At 37.5% G+C, this 16,311-nt stretch overlaps 1 protein-coding gene across 1 annotated transcript in view; it reads left to right on the forward strand.

Annotated features, from left to right (window-relative positions):
- Positions 1-7,403, forward strand: part of Pikfyve (phosphoinositide kinase, FYVE-type zinc finger containing) — an 83,683-nt gene extending 76,280 nt beyond the window's left edge. Inside the window, exons 37-43 of the mRNA XM_090354704.1 lie at positions 647-706; positions 1,600-1,776; positions 2,885-2,988; positions 3,629-3,757; positions 4,753-5,014; positions 5,463-5,537; positions 6,530-7,403. Coding sequence (XP_090210830.1) covers positions 647-706; positions 1,600-1,776; positions 2,885-2,988; positions 3,629-3,757; positions 4,753-5,014; positions 5,463-5,537; positions 6,530-6,645 — 923 coding nt within the window. The 3' untranslated portion in view covers positions 6,646-7,403. The remainder of the gene's footprint in view (positions 1-646; positions 707-1,599; positions 1,777-2,884; positions 2,989-3,628; positions 3,758-4,752; positions 5,015-5,462; positions 5,538-6,529) is intronic.
- Positions 7,404-16,311: the final 8,908 nt, after the last annotated feature.

A 16,311-nucleotide genomic window follows, 5' to 3' on the forward strand; every position in this document is an offset into this window, starting at 1 on the left:
ATTCCTAGCTGCCTAGGAAACTGAGATTCAAAGAATTGTGGTTCAAACTCAGCTTGGGCAGAAAAGTCTTAGAGGTTCCATCTCCAAAATAACAAGTAAAAAGAAAGGTGGAGGTGTGGCTCAGGTGGTAGAGTACCAGCAAGCAATCCCAAGCTGAGTTCAAGCTCCAGCACTGCCAAAAATATATAAAGCTAGGAAGTTCTTAGGTAAGCACTAGGTTAAGGTATTGTTACTATAGGAATCACTTGAATGTCAGAAAAAATTATTCAACCCAAATTCACTTTTTAAAAAATGTATACATATACATTTTAATTATAATCATCTATAACTTTATTTAGTGCTTTTATGATAATAACTCACTTTTTTTAGAACTTAGGGTACTATATTTGTTTGTTCATAGATGACATCAGACCTACTTTTTGCTGATTAATTGCATATGGTCTCTCAGAGTTTTCTGTCAGGGCTAGCTTTGAACCTTGATCTTTACACTTGAGCCTGTTTAGTACCTAGGATTACAGGCATGAGCTATTGGTGCCTGGACTAACTCAAATATTTTTGTAGTTGATTTGCTATTTTTGTTTATCTAGGGAAAAGAAAGACAAGTTAATCTAATGTTCTGCTTTTGCTACTGATATTAAATCTTTAGATGAACTAGATGGAGGAGATACACAAAAGAAACAACTCACAAATCCTCATGTAGAACTTCGTAAGTATGCAATAATACATTGTGTAGGGAAAGGGATAGTAACTTGGCAAATTCTGGTATGTGAGACTTCTAGCTCTGTACAAGATAAATATCCTACTCTATTCCCTCCATGTTTGGTTTGTTCACTAGTGTAAGACATGGTCTTACTTTGTTGCCTAGTTGGCCTAGAACTCATGGTACTGTCTCAAGTGGTGGGATTATAGACACGTATCATTATGTTGATTTTTTTTTTTTTGCCAGTCCTGGGGACTGAACTCAGGGCCTGAACACTATCCTTGGGCTTTCCTCGAGGATAGTGCTCTACAACTTGAGCCATAGCACCAGTTCTGGCTTTTCTATATATGTGATACTGAGGAATCGAACCCAGATCTTTGTGCATGCTAGTCAAGCACTGTACCACTAGGCCAAACCTGCCCTTGAATTTTTTTTCAACGTAGAATATTAATATGCTTATTAAGTCTGTGTTGAAAGAAAGTTTATTTAATCTGTCATTTAATTCAGAATATGTAGTATTTTTTTCAGAATATGTACCATTAAATTTATAAATTTCATCCTTTAAAAATTCTATAAGTTTTAATATTTAGGTATTTCTTTCTTGGTAATTGAGTGCCACTAAGATTGACAAGCATTGAGATGCTTATGAAGAATTGCCGTGAAATACCATGATAAAGTGTAATAGCCAGTGTGAAATTCAGAACTGAGTTTTTTGATTACTCTGAAAATATATACGAGTGAGCAGATAATGTTCTCTAATCACTCTGAAGCTCACTTCATCTAAATTGTGCTATATAGGGACTTGGATTTCACCTAAAAGATGTTGTTACAGAAAAATGGTGGCATTTAGTGCTGGGTTTATTGAAACAAAGTTTAAAAAGAAAAACTTTTCTGTATAGAATTTTCTGATGCTAATGCCAAGTTTTACTGCCGGCTGTACTATGCGGGAGAGTTCCACAAGATGCGTGAAGTGATTCTGGGCAGCAGTGAGGAAGACTTCATTCGTTCCCTTTCCCACTCATCCCCCTGGCAGGCCCGAGGAGGCAAGTCTGGAGCTGCCTTCTATGCAACGGAAGGTCAGTCTTTTAAAATCACCTACTGGTTAGTATTGTCCATTTTTCTTCCTTGAGATAATTTTTGAATCATTAGAACGGATAAAGCACAGTATTGACTGTTTGCAGTGTTTTCTTGCTGTATTTCTGTTTGTGAGATCTACTACTAATTGTTTAAAAGAATGAACATATAATTTTGTAATGAGACTCAAACATTAATCATTATTGAATACCTTTCTACGTCCGAGTTCTTCAAATGTAAATGGAAGTAGAACTCCTAAAAAACTCAAATGAACTGATTAGAGAAAGGTAGCAGTATAGAAACATTTACAGAATATTACATTCTATTTTTTTTTCTGCCCCCTGAAAGCAAAAATTATTTAAGAAAATATAAGAAATTTGATACCTGATAAGAACTTTAATAAATCTGATTTAGTGAGTTGTTAGCAAGGAACTTTATGAAATTTTTCTTGATAGTGCTAAAACGTAAATCATCTAGCAATGAAATGGAATGTGGTACTATGAATAGTAGAAGCTAGGAGCTGGGAGTCTGGTGGTGGTTGGCCTAGCATTCAGGAAGACCCAGGTTCGATTCCTTGGTACCACATACATAGAAAAAAGCCAGAAGTGGTACTGTGGCTCAAGTGGTAGAGCTCTAGCCTTGAGAAAGCCCAAGGATAGTGCTCAGGCCCTGAGATGAAGGCCCAGGACTGGCAAAAAAACAAAAACAAAAAAAAAACAAGAAGCAAGGGCCGGGAGTTTGGCCTAGTGGTTAAAGTGCTTGCCTAGCATGCATGAAGACCCGGGTTCAATTCTTCGGTACCACATATAGAAAAATGCCGGAAGTGGTGCTGAGGCTCAAGTGGTAGAGCTCTAGCCTTGAGAAAGTCCAAGGACAGTGCTCAGGCCCTTGAGCTCAAGCCCAGGACTGGCAAAAAACAAAAACAAAAAAAAACAAGAAGCAAAGTAGAAGCTAAAGAGTCCCAGCCTTTCAAAAGAAAATTAAGTTCATATAAAAAATTTAATTGTGACAGCAGAAAATACTCCTTAAAAACAAATTCAAGCAGATAATTTGGGATCTCTGTGATTATTTATTATGTCTGAGAATATATATGAAATTTCTGCCTTCTAGATGATAGATTCATTTTGAAGCAAATGCCTCGTCTGGAAGTCCAGTCTTTCCTCGACTTTGCACCACACTACTTCAATTATATTACAAATGCCGTGCAACAAAAGGTAGAAATTCTAACTCTTGGTGTATACTAAAAGTTTTACTTGGTTTTTCACATCTTGAAGGTTAGTCATTGTGGAAGTTTTCCTAAGACAGGAGCAGAGCATACCTACATCTCTGCTATGTTATTGAGGTATAAAATAAACTACAGAGATTTCAAACTGTATTTCTTTTGTCCTTGCCACTGAAGAATCAGATGACTTCAAGCAAGTTTCTTTTAATTGGTGTGTATATGAAATATTAAAACTAGATGCAATTAGCCAATGGCTTAGCTTTGGTTCCTCGTCATTGAGCACTGAACCCACAACCCCATGAAGTTAATAGATTTGTTTACTTTTTAAGTTATGTTTTATTGCATGTTTATTTGGGGAAATTACATGCCATAGTAAAGGTTTTGAATTTAAATAACCATGAAGGATTATCCTCTGGAGAATTTAAAGATCTAGTATTTTTATTGACATTGCTGGTATGCCCTCTTCTGAGATCTGAGGGTGAGATTTCTGTCAGAGTCCTCTTGGTTATATGAGTAGAAAGTTATGTTTGGATATTATTACATGAATAATGCAGACATTGGTATTCAATTACAAGTAATCCTTTATGGCTTAAGTGTTTGCTTTCATCTTTGTTTTTTGTGTTTTTGAATAGAGGCCTACTGCTCTGGCCAAAATTCTTGGAGTTTACAGAATTGGTTATAAGAACTCCCAGAACAATACTGAGAAGAAGTTAGACCTTCTTGTTATGGAAAATCTTTTCTATGGAAGAAAGATGGCCCAGGTAAGATACTATACCACGTGAAGCACTTTGTATTTCTGGTTGGTAAATATAATGAATTCAACTATGACCCTATTTAATAGTAAATATTTAATTTTGGTTAATAGGCACAATAGAACTTTTAAAATGGGAAGAAAGTCTAAAGAAAAATGGTTATCTGTGACCTGTTCCAAAACAGGTCACATAATTGCTAGAATAAGAAAGAGATCTACGTTTGCCATGTCAGTTTTAAAGACTCTTAGAGAAATTAGGTGTTTTATCAAAGTCACTTTGCTGCTTTTAGATTTCGGGTTTGTCTAGAGCTACAGCAGTGCTCTTTATAGAGTGCTGTCCTCACGCTGTCTCCAGGGTAAAAATAGGGAGCTCGTTTCTGACTATAACCCAGTTATTGCTTTCTTCATTTTGTGTATTTTTGTATAAGAAGAGTATTTTATGACCTAGTTGATTTACATCCTTGCTCCTCAGTGTCATTATTAGCCAGAAACAGTCAAGCAGCACTGGTCTACAGAACATTGTTTAGACTTTCACCTTTGAGTATCTTCTTTTTCCTGTCACTTGAATATTCCTAAACTCATGCTGTTCCTTCTACTTTGCCATAAGTAATTGTACAGAGGTTTTGATGTGAAAATTTTCTGAGATTATTTGTGTCTCTTGCTTTTTACTGCTTTATGATCAGGTATTATTTTTTTTTTGGAGTTACTTGTCATATATCTTAAATGTAGCAGATTATTTCCAACCTGTTTAAGTAATTCAGTACCTGGTAATTTCATATGACACAGTTATATATCACTCCGTTTTTTATGTATCATGTAATTAAATATTACTGTGAATTTAATGACAAATTATAAAAGTTACTATTAAATTTTGTAAAGAAATTTAAAAGTATGTATATATATATATATGTAGTGACTACAAGTAGTGTTTCTGCCTTTTTAGTTTAATTGCATTAGTTAAGCATTGCAACACTGCACATAAAGTGACAATTTTCTTTCTGCTAGGTTTTTGATTTGAAGGGTTCACTTAGGAATCGAAATGTAAAAACGGACACTGGGAAAGAGAGTTGTGATGTGGTCCTGCTGGATGAAAATCTCCTGAAGATGGTTCGGGACAACCCTCTGTATATACGTTCTCATTCCAAAGCTGTGCTGAGAACTTCTATCCACAGCGACTCTCATTTCCTTTCTACTCACCTCATTATAGATTATTCTCTGCTGGTTGGGCGAGATGATACAAGCAATGAGCTGGTAGTTGGGATTATAGGTAAGTCAATAGAAATACATTATTCATACACAACAAACTGTTGAAGGTGGAATAAAAATCATAGGTATTTTTTGAATCTGGACCCAGTATAGTTGTAGCTTACTGAATATTTGCACAAACTTTAATTTTAGATTTCAAAAATAATGATTTTTCACCCTAGCCCATGCTGTCCAGTTTCTTTATTTCCATTTTTACTATCTACATTAAATATGAAGGTATTTAATATGAATATTTAGAAAATTAATATACGTATTTTTAAAGGAGGTCCTGGTTCATTATTGTGAGGATTAAACAAATTGATGTGGGGAAAACAGAACAGTACTAGGCATAGTGTCAGCACTTAATAAAGTTCATTCTCATAGAAGTAGTAATAATAGTCACAGCTGTGGTTATTTATGTTTATTCACAAAACCTGTTGCTCATTTTACCTATCTCTTTCTACTCTTAGATTATATTAGAACATTTACATGGGATAAAAAGCTTGAGATGGTTGTGAAATCAACAGGAATTTTAGGTGGACAAGGTGAGCAAACTTTTGTCTTCTTTACTCTTTAATCTGCTCCTGTGTTTTCTTTATCAGTTATTACTTAAAAAGCTGTTGCTAATTCTTTTTTTAATTAAAAATTGTGTATTTAGGGCAGGGAGTTTGGCCTAGTGGTAGCGTGCTTGCCTAGCATGCATGAAGACCCGGGTTCGATTCCTGGCTACCACATACATAGAAAAAAGCCAGAAATGGTGCTGAGGCTCAAGTGGTAGAGCTCTAGCCTTGAGAAAGTCCAAGGACAGTGCTCAGGCCCTGAGCTCAAGCCCAGGACTGGCAAAAAAAAAAAAAAAGAATGTGTATTTAGCTGGGTGCCAGTGGCTCATGCTTGTAATCCTAGCTACTCAGGAGGCTGAGATTTTAGGATTGCATTTCAAAGCCAGCCCAGGCATGAAAGTCCATGAGACTCTTATCTCCAATTAAACTGCCAGAAAACCGAAAGTGGCACTGTGGCTCAAACTGTAGAGTACTGGCCTCGAGCTGAAGAGCTCAAGGACAACGCCCAGGCCCAGACAGAGTTCAAGGCCCACAACAGACCAAAAAAAAAAAAAAAAATTATGTGGTAATTTATCATTTCCAATATAAGTAGATAATAACAGGGATTATGTAAGTGGGAAAATACTGGGTTGAAATTTGTGTTAAAATGCAAGGGGTTTTGTTTTTGGTTTTAGCCAGAGGCTTTGAATAAGAGTTCGTTTTTGATTAACACTAGTTATCTTTAAGTTCTTAAATTGATGTTAGCCTCATTTGTGCATTTAGATGCCTCTAGGTGAGAGTTTATCTCTTAAAAAGGAAACTGACCTAAGGAAGGAGCCTACCTGGTGGCAGGTAGCACAGCACATAGCCCCATCTTCTTTCACAGAATGCTGTGGTGTATGGCATATTTCTGTAAAAAGCATAGGTGATTGGCATTTGCCCAATCAGTTATATAAGTGTGTAACTTTGTCTTTCTCCTTTGTCTTTCATAATCTTAGGTAAAATGCCCACCGTAGTCTCTCCAGAGCTGTACAGGACTAGGTTTTGTGAAGCAATGGACAAATATTTTCTCATGGTACCAGACCACTGGACAGGGCTGGATCTGAATTGCTAAAATCCAGCACCTCATTTAAAAGATGACTGTGAAGGAAAGGCGACAGGAGCCAGAGACCAAACTTGTGATGTGCTTTGTTTCTCCATTACATTCACCTTTGGATACAAAGACCCTTCAGTTTCATGAGTCTTTAGAATGTTTATAATAGAAGGGAAAAACTCCCATTAATGTGTACTTTGTTTTTTGACACCTTTGAATTAAACTGTCTGTCGATTTGGAAGTTGTATGCCATATTCCCACTTAAACTAAATCCAGATCCATTTCAAATGGCAAAGATTAGAGACAAGTAGATAGAATGAAAAACTGAGTTCTTGTAATTTGCTAATGGAATTGTCTGAAGAAGCAGACACTATCTTAAATAGGTTGTGACTGTCCTCGTAATTCTCATATTTCACACATTCTTTCCCTAGAAATTATTTGCAGCACTATTGAATTTGTTGTGTTTCATATGAAATAATTTAATATTATATATTATTAGGAGTTCTAAAAACGTTAAAAAATAACTGTTTCATTTGTTAATGGGCAGCTAAGCAGGATAGCCTTGGTTTTTATTGAGGAATTCGGCTTAAATTGAGAATCCTGCCATGTTCTGAATTTCTCAGCTTCAAGTGTATGTGGTGTATTAAAATTCCATCTTCTTAGTAGGTGATGAGAGTAAAGTTTACATCCTCTTTATTTTGGAATAATTCTTAAAAGCTTGTTGTTAAAAGCTTATTTTGTGTAATATGTTAAATTGCATTTACTTGCAAGTGCTTAGTTTTTAGGGTTGATAAATTACAATTACTGAATCCCTAAAGGAAGAATTGTTAATAAAGGATTTTTTAAAATGTCAAAAAAAATCAGTTAGCCCCAATTCAGGAAATTGGGTGAGAAGGAAACAGTTGCTTTTACCATAGTAAAGTATCTTTCAACACAACCAGCAATTTAAGTGATGTCTAAAGTTAAAGTCTTGTCTGTGGACCTAACTACTTTTTAATTTTCTATACATTCACTGGTTCTGCTACTCAGAAATTCCAGTAGATAGTTATTCTTAGGAACTGCTTGCTTGTTTCCTCCCTCTCTCCTTTCCTCCCCCGCCTCTCCTTTTCTTCCTTCCTGCCCTCTTTCTGTGTGTGTTGGTCCTGGAATTTGAACTTTGAGCCTGGGCACTATCCCTGAACTCTTTCTGCCCAAGGCTAGCACTCTGCCCCTTGAGCCACAGCTCCACTTCCTGCTTTTTGATGGTTAATTGGGGATAGTCTCATAGACTTTCTAGTCCCTGCTGGTTTTGAACTGCAATCCTCAAGTCTTAGCCTCTTGAGTAGTTTAGGATTACAGGCATGAACCACCAGTGTCTGGCAATAGCCAGCAATTTTGTTTGTTTTAAAAAAAGGGATCAGAAATACTGAACTTAGAGGACCTACTATAAGCCACAATATTTTTTTCTTGGTTTCTTTTTCTAGCAAGGATAACTTGGAGATTTGTAAAGGTTTAAGGATTCCACTATTTTTAGACTTCCTAAAAGAGCACATTAATAGTCAAAGAAAAAAACGAAAAGGAAAGAAAGCTGAATGTATCCACTTAGAGATTATATGAAAGCATGTGAAGTAAGAACATTTTGAAAGGTGTGCTTTAGAGAGAATGAAGACAGTAGTTTGGTATTTAGTGCTTATTAAAAATGTGGTTAATTTTGAATTTGGAAGCAAGTTGACCATGGGCTTATGACAGATCTGACAATAAGCCCCTCACTGTTTTTAAACTTGTATATGTGCCTTTGAAGATCTATAAAACACGGATGATTTTAGTTTTGATATCAGTGACAAGTAAATTCATTGTACAGAGGTAAAAGATGGATGGAACTTGGTTAGCTTTTCATGTGTCTAGAAACAAAAGATTTTTATATCAGACTGGAGATGCCAGCACTGTTTTGCCTTCGTTCTTTTTTTCCCTGCCAGGACACTTGCGGGATTACTTACTCTGTAGAATCTGGAAAATGTCTTCCCCTATCTGTAACAGGTTGTGTCTTTGTTTTCATTCCAATACCATGTGCATAGCTAGAATGTTTCATAGAAATAGCTCCTGACGATTATGTAGCATGTCAAGTTTCTTTTCCTTGCTCATGACTTGGGAAAACAACGTAGAATATTGCAGCCTATGGCTAAACATTCTACTTTAATTATCATCTGGGCCTGTATTATGAAGGGAAAACTCACAGTTCAACTATGTGTTTTGAGTGGCACAACATATGCTTGGCTCCCCCACCCCATTGCTTGTTTAGACCATGATAACAGACATAAGATGCTTCAAAACTGCTGTTCAGTTTAAGCACTGAACAATGATTTTCCTTTTTTGAGCTCCCTTTCAATGCCTAGAGAATATTAATGCTGAAAAGTTAAGAATGAGGAAAAAAAATCTGTAGTTAGAAATCCTTCCTTCAAGATCAATTCTGAAAATAATTGATAGTAGCATGAGAAAACTATGCCACCATGCTTTGTATGAAAGTTTTATTTATAAATGTGAAACTTTTTGATGCCATCAAAACTTAACTAAAATACAGAAATGGTTTACCTTATTTGAGATTAAGGAAAAAGGGTAGAAAAAGCTGTTCAAACCCATTTTTGTAGTCTTGAGAACTTTATAGGTGTTCAAACTTTCCTACAGAAGGTTTATAAATTTTCCCTTGCAATTCAGGAGTGGTTTCCTAGCTTTGGCTTTTATTGGGTATTATAAATAGTTGGGCTGGTCATATCACATCAACTTTTGAAATAATAATAGCCTTGTAGCAGTCAGCATTTTGGAATTTTCCCCAGTAGCAGGGGGCTTGTTTCAGACTGCCAAGGAAAATAATCTACCTGTAGAAAGTAGGGTGAGCTTGAAGAATGAAAGTGAGTGTGAGGCCGGGAGTTTGGCCTAGTGGTTAAAGTGCTTGCCTAGCATGCATGAAGACCCGGGTTCGATTCCTCGGTACCACATACATAGAAAAAAGCCAGAAGTGGTGCTGAGGCTCAAGTGGTAGAGCTCTAGCCTTGAGAAAGTCCAAGGACAGTGCTCAGGCCCTGAGCTCAAGCCCAGGACTGGCAAAAAAAAAAAAAAAAAAAAAAAAAAAAAGAAAGTGAGCGTGAATGAGCCAGATAGGGATACTGAGGAGGCCATTCTTCCTGAAGTGTTGACACACTGACTTATTCAGTATTCAGCCATCTAGTGCAATGCCTTTTTGTGTTTGTCTTTGTAACACGGGTGCAGTGTATTATAGACAAAAATGAAGATTACAATCATAAGCGGTTTTATTAATACTGCTGTGTTTTGTAAAAAATGTACATTATGATGTCTTTTGACAGGTTGAATTTTCAAACTAGAAAATAACATTGTAAATCGTAAGTCTGTTAATATGACAAACCTCCATTAACAATATTAAAAGTGCTTAATGTATTATAATGTATATATGTCTCTACTTTGGTTTTAGCTGTTTTATATAATTGACATATTATTTAAAAGATAACTACCTTGACCTTTAAAGACGTGTACCTGTAAATAAAGAGGTCTTAAGAATAAACTGGAGTGTACTTACTCTAAGTTTGAATCCGCTTGGGGAAATTAGCAGAAGGAGAAGGAGTTGAGTGCATAAGCCTGGTCGCTGACCTGCCCGTGGTGATGCAAGGCCTGCCCCAGGAAGGCCTCTCTGGCGCTCTGGGCATGGAGTTACCTGGGTAACTGCACACCTGGAGGCCCTTGCCTCCCCTTCTCTGATGTCTCATCCTGGATCTCCTCCCTCAGACCATGGGGGGATCGGGCTTGGTCAGTGTAGCCACAACCCCCACACCTGGCCACACCTCCCACCTCTTCTACCGAGCTTGAGATCAGTAGTTGGAATAAAACTTTTCTTTCCTTCTTGGATACCACGTGGTGTTCTCTTATTGGCCTAACTTAATTTAAACCTAACAGTTGGGTTCTGCCCATTCACTTCCCAGTGGAAGAATTTAAATATTGCACTGAAGCCACGGTTCATTTTGGCTAACTGGTATGGCTGTATTGGCTTTCTCATTCTTCCTATGTTTTATACTTTCCCAAGAAGGCACTGAAGGAAGTGAAATCTTTTTCTGTGTCAGATTGGCTGAATTGGTGACAGGGGTCAACACTCTTCTTCTTCTCTTACATGCTTGAGGAAGCTCACCAGGGCTCTCCAGAGCAGCTCTGTGCCATGGTTGGAGTCTGAAGCCAGGAGGTTTATTTTACTTGGATTCCCGAAGACACAGGTGAGAGAAAGGTTGGCTTGAGGGGCTGCAACTCAATGTGCTCCAGAGGTGACTGAGCTAGTGGCTGTGCCATGCAGGAGGTTAGGCAAGGTCACAGGTTGGCAAAATTAACTGTCTTTATCAATTTTATAATTCCATAGTCATATCTCCAGAACTTATTTATTTTGCAAAACAAAACAGCCCCTCTTTCATGGTCACATTTCAGGTAATTACCATCTGATATGGTTTTATAAATTCAACTACTTAATATACCTCATGTATATGAAATCATAGCAAGTATCTTTCGACTAGCTCATTTCACTTAGTATTAGTCATGTTGTAGCATATGACCTTCCTTTATTTGATTGACTTGGACCAAAGAAGTCACTTATAAAGCAGAAATAAGTCATTTGCTTACAGGGAAGCTAGAGTTACTAAAGGTTATTTTAAAAAATCCTTAAATAGTTGTACAAGGGAGTATCAATTGAACATGTGAGTTTGTGAGCACAGAGCACCTTGATCATTGCTGCCCTTTTCAGCATTCTCCAAGACTCTTCCAACCCACCCATCCCCTCCGTTTAAGTTCTTCAAAGGAGTAAAACCATTGGAGTCTTCCCCTGCACATATCATACTTTTGTTAACATGAGCACTGTCCTCAATCCTCAGGGCAAACGAGGTGTGGAAATATGCCCTAGCTTATTTTGTTTTACTTTAGTGGTACTAGGGTCTGAATTCCAGGTCTGATGTTTATTGGCATAATCCAGCACTTGAGCCACATCTCCAGTGCCTTCTCCCCTTTGCTTTTAGCTACTTTCAATGTGTAGGGTCTTGCAATTTTGCTTTGGCTTCACACTTGGCCTCCTGAACAGCTCGGACTACAGGTATAAGCTACTGTCTTTTTTTTTTTTGTTTTTTTGTTTTTTGAGATGGGGGGAGAGAATGTCTCCTTAACTTTTTCTCCTTAAACTGTTATCCTTACAATCTCTGTCTCCTGTAAGTGGCATTACAGGCATGAGCCACTGCGCCTGGCAGCATTTTGAAAAAAAGAACTGGGAATAGATAAACCAGGGAAGGGGGCTGGGATGACTGGGAGCATTATTTTTAGCCCTCATGAAGGCCTGAGTACCTCAGAGAGTAGACATGGATTGGCTCATTTTGCCCAACAGCATAGATAAACTTTTTGTCCCTGTCTTGAGTACTGTGGAGACTAGAGTGAATAATTCTATAGTGTGATTAGAAGTTAAAAAAAAATGACCTTTATCAAGTGACAAGCCCTGCCTTGCTTTTGGCCAGCAGAGTGAGTACACATCAAAGTTTTCAGAACATGCACTCTTGCTCTCATTTGCCCCGTGAAGCACTTTTAACCAGCTTCACTATCATCAAAATAAAGGGCCTTCTGGATTCACAGAAGCTGTGGCAATCCAGACCCTTGTCATCACGACTGTGACAATTAGAAGACCAGGCCTATGGCTGACTACAGTTTGGTTTTCCAACTCAATCTCCAGAAACACATGACACCCTAAGCAAGACAGTTTGACTTAAAAGGTCTCAGTTTCATAGCTTTGTCTCCAAGCTATCTTTTCTTGAATTTTTACTTTGTTCCCTGAATAAAATCCTTTTATGTAGATATTTTGTTAAAACTCTTCCTTTCTCCTTCATAGAAAGACTGGAGGTTGCTTATTTTAATCTATCTGATTTCCCCCCTCTATTTCTTCATCATACTCTCCGATGGAGAACTGTTTTCCTTTAACTAAAGCAGACTCTTCACAATTCTAGTACCGATCAAACACTCGCTGTACCATTTTCTAAACTCTGGCTTTAACTAATTAGGCTAGTCATAAGTTAACCTGAAGATGAAGCAAGAACCTGAGCTAGTTTTGTCCCCACCAATGCAGATAGCTGATAGACCATTCCAAACAATGGATTTGTAAACAGGAAGACAAGTCACCCTATCTCCTGCAGTAGAATCCTCAGTGGAAACAAAAGGCCAGTCTTACCCCAGAGTGAAATAGGAAGAGCCAAGCTGTTCCTCTGATTGGCTTACTCAACACTGATGACTACCAGAGAATGGGTGAAAAATTTTGGTCTAACCTAGCCATGATATATGTTTCTATAGTCACAGAGATCAAACTGAAAACTTTCTGAATCAGGCATTTTGTGATCTGTCTTGCTCTTACAGTCCAACAGAGACATGTTTCAAGAGTATGTGCAGGTGCCAACCTAACTTCTCACAAGACCTTAACCTGTAAGGGTCAGGTTCTTCCAATTTCCCTTTATCAACAGCACTGGTTTCATTATAGGTGACAGTGAGGCATATGAAATGTTTCCACCTGACTGATCAGAATGATGTGGGCTTGGGCATGGTGTGTCTTCTCTCACCAAGCATTTTATCCTGAATCCTAGGCAATACAAATTACAAAAAAAGTTCCATACAGTAAGATCCCCGAGATGTACCTGACAATACAACACAGACGATCAACCGGTGATCCCCTTTTCTAAGTCTGGGAAGCTTATGATCTAGAGAAAGCAATTGTAGACATTTCCACAACAGTGAAGCAAGGGTCTAGCACGTGGACTCACAATTTGGAAGAAAAGTCATCATGTTACAGATTAACTTCAGTTGTGCCCCCAAATTGTGTCCTAGGGTGTGCTGACTGCTGAGATTATTCCTTTTGTGATACTCTATGGTCTTTTTTTCTTTTTTGCAAATCTCTTGCATTCCAACTTCTATCATTATTCCTACTTTACAAGTAACCCAGCTCAGTGTGAATCTTCATGTGAAATACATTAGGATTATTTTAAACCAAAACACTTGAACAAGCTTCATCTGACTAAAAGCAGAGGGATTCAAGAGATGTTTTCCTTTTATTTTTCTATATAAATTCCTGAGGGAGTTTCCTGGAAGGGAGGTAACTGACATTTAAAACTGATTTTCCAAAAAGTTTTATGAACAAACATTATCAGAAGCATTCTTGCTTTCTCTCCGAGGCCCTAACTGGAAACCATTCCCTTCTGACCCTTCCAGGAACTACTACTTTACAGGACCCTCCCTCATGCATGAATAAAACACTTGTATTACTATCTCTGTTGTTAATTAACTCACAGACCCCAGAACTCTCAAACCCAAAGTTAGTAGGGAATGTCTCCCTCCCAGTATGACTAAGCTTATACTATAAGTTAGTCTTTCTGTGTTTTTAAAGCATTTTATCTGCTGAGGGGAAAGTCAGGTACAAGTTTTAATGACAATGTTTCTAAAGTTTCAATAATATGGGGGACTGGAAATAAATGAAGTGTCTTGAGGCTCTCTCACATAGCGAAGTATTAGTTTCTTCTCCATTTGCTGTGTGCTGCAGTTGACTTCATAATGGGAGCACTCTTTCTGCTCATTTTCTTATTGATTTATCACAAATGCTGCAGCAACATGAGAAAAAAATCATGTAATAGATCATGGATTCGCATTTAAGAGCCTAGATTTTATAGAATGCATGCTAATTCAAGTCTAATCAACCCAGGCCAAGTAGATATTTTTAGTTTGTAATAATAGACATTACATTTGATCAGCTTTGGGGGTTAACAGTTAAAATTTTCACGAGTTGCCATGTTGCCTGAAGTGATAAATGCTATGGTTTGACAACCCAACAAAATTCTACTTTGTTCAGCTATTAATTGAGATGGGGTCTTGAATTTATGGGCAGGATATCCTCTATAATACTCCTGATCTCTGCCTCCAAGTAACAAGGATTACAAACATGACTCACTAGTCCCCAATGACTTATGTTCCTTTTTTATCATACAATGCCCTAATCCTCAGAACTCTGCAAAAGGCCCTTAAGTAGATGCAGCCCCTTGACTATGAGTCTCCCAGCCTCCAAAAGGATGAGCCAAATATACCTTTATTCCTCATAAGTTACTCAGTGCTTTTCATTACAGCAACAGAAAATGGACTGGCATATAGATGCATTATTATTTGCTATAGCAAAACATGTGTCTGCATAGGTATAGGTATGTAGACTTGAAGGGAGTGTTTATATCTACCTGTAAAAATGTAGGGAATTATTTTCAGTGTCTTCATTTACTGTCGCTGCTTGGATGCTTGGAGAAAGAATTTATAGTGCTTTGGGTAAATTGCACGGAAATGAGTTTGCAGTGTTGAGTATTGGCCACTAGAGGTCATGGAAGTGTCAGATTCCAAGATATACAAGTAGAATATGACAACAATGAGAGCCTTTGAGAGACTACTGGGCCTACGGGATCCTACTTCCCACAATCTTTACCTACCCCTCTTCTTGTTATCTTAGACATTCTAACTTTCATTAAGTTAGCAATACTAGTTTAATATATTCTGTTCAGAAATATGTCTTCCCAATGAAAATAGCATCAAAAGCTTTTTATTTGAAAATATCACATACCTCACATACTTCATAAAATAATAGATTCATGCCCGGTAATAAAAATCAGTAGTTGTTATGTGTAGGAATAAGCCCAACCGAAAGATATTGGTTTCAATAAGATTTAATGTGAGAATCACTTATTAAAATTATTTCCCACATTCCCAATTCAAAGAATTGTAGTCCTACATTTACAATACACCAGGAGAGTTTAAAAATAATATAGTTATTCCTTGGTTGCCTTAAAAGATTATTTACAGGTCCCCTTTTCCACAGATAATAAAATCTGTAAATGCCAAATTATTCTATTTAAAATGGCAGAGTATTTGTAAACAGTTTTCATATATATCTTCTCAAAACTGTAAATTACCTCTGGACTATTGGTAATATGATATAAATGTTATGTGGATAATTTTTTCTTTTAGAACATGACAAAAATTCCTGTACATATTTAGCACAAACACACATTATTATTGTTATTATTGTTGTTATTGTTATTATTATGTGTTAGTTGTAGGGCTTGAAATCAAGGCCTGATCACTGTCTTTAGGCCTCTTTATGCTCAAGGCTAGTGCTCTACCACTTGAGCCACTGTGCCACTTCTAGTTGTTGAGTGGATTACTGAATTTAAGAATCTCATGAGGACTTTTCTGCCCAGGCTGGCTTTGAACAGTGATCCTCAGATATCAGTCTCTTGAGTAGCTAGGATTACAGGCCACTGGGGGCCGGCGCACAAATTAGTTTTAATCATTTTTGGTTTGTGGTTGGTTGATTTGTATGCAAAGTCTATAAACATGGAGAGCTCATTGTGCTGCCATTTCAGATGGTTCTTTTCCCGACCCTGAATAGATTCCTCCGTGTTATCATTTGAACATGACCCCACAGGGTTGAAGTCTTGGTTCCTACCTATTGGTGCCATTTTGATAGATGGTGGAAACAGTAGGAGACGGAACCTGGTTGGAAGAAGTAGGCTGTGGGGTAGGAGTGTCTCTTAATGGCCTCTTATCCCCAGTGCCTTCATGTCTAGTGGTCCATTTCCTGGCCATCTTGAGATTAGCAGCCTCTGC

The sequence above is a fragment of the Megascapheus bottae genome, chromosome 21 (genome assembly GCF_031878675.1).
Source record: "Megascapheus bottae isolate mThoBot1 chromosome 21, mThoBot2.hap1, whole genome shotgun sequence".
Lineage (NCBI taxonomy): Eukaryota > Metazoa > Chordata > Mammalia > Rodentia > Geomyidae > Megascapheus > Megascapheus bottae.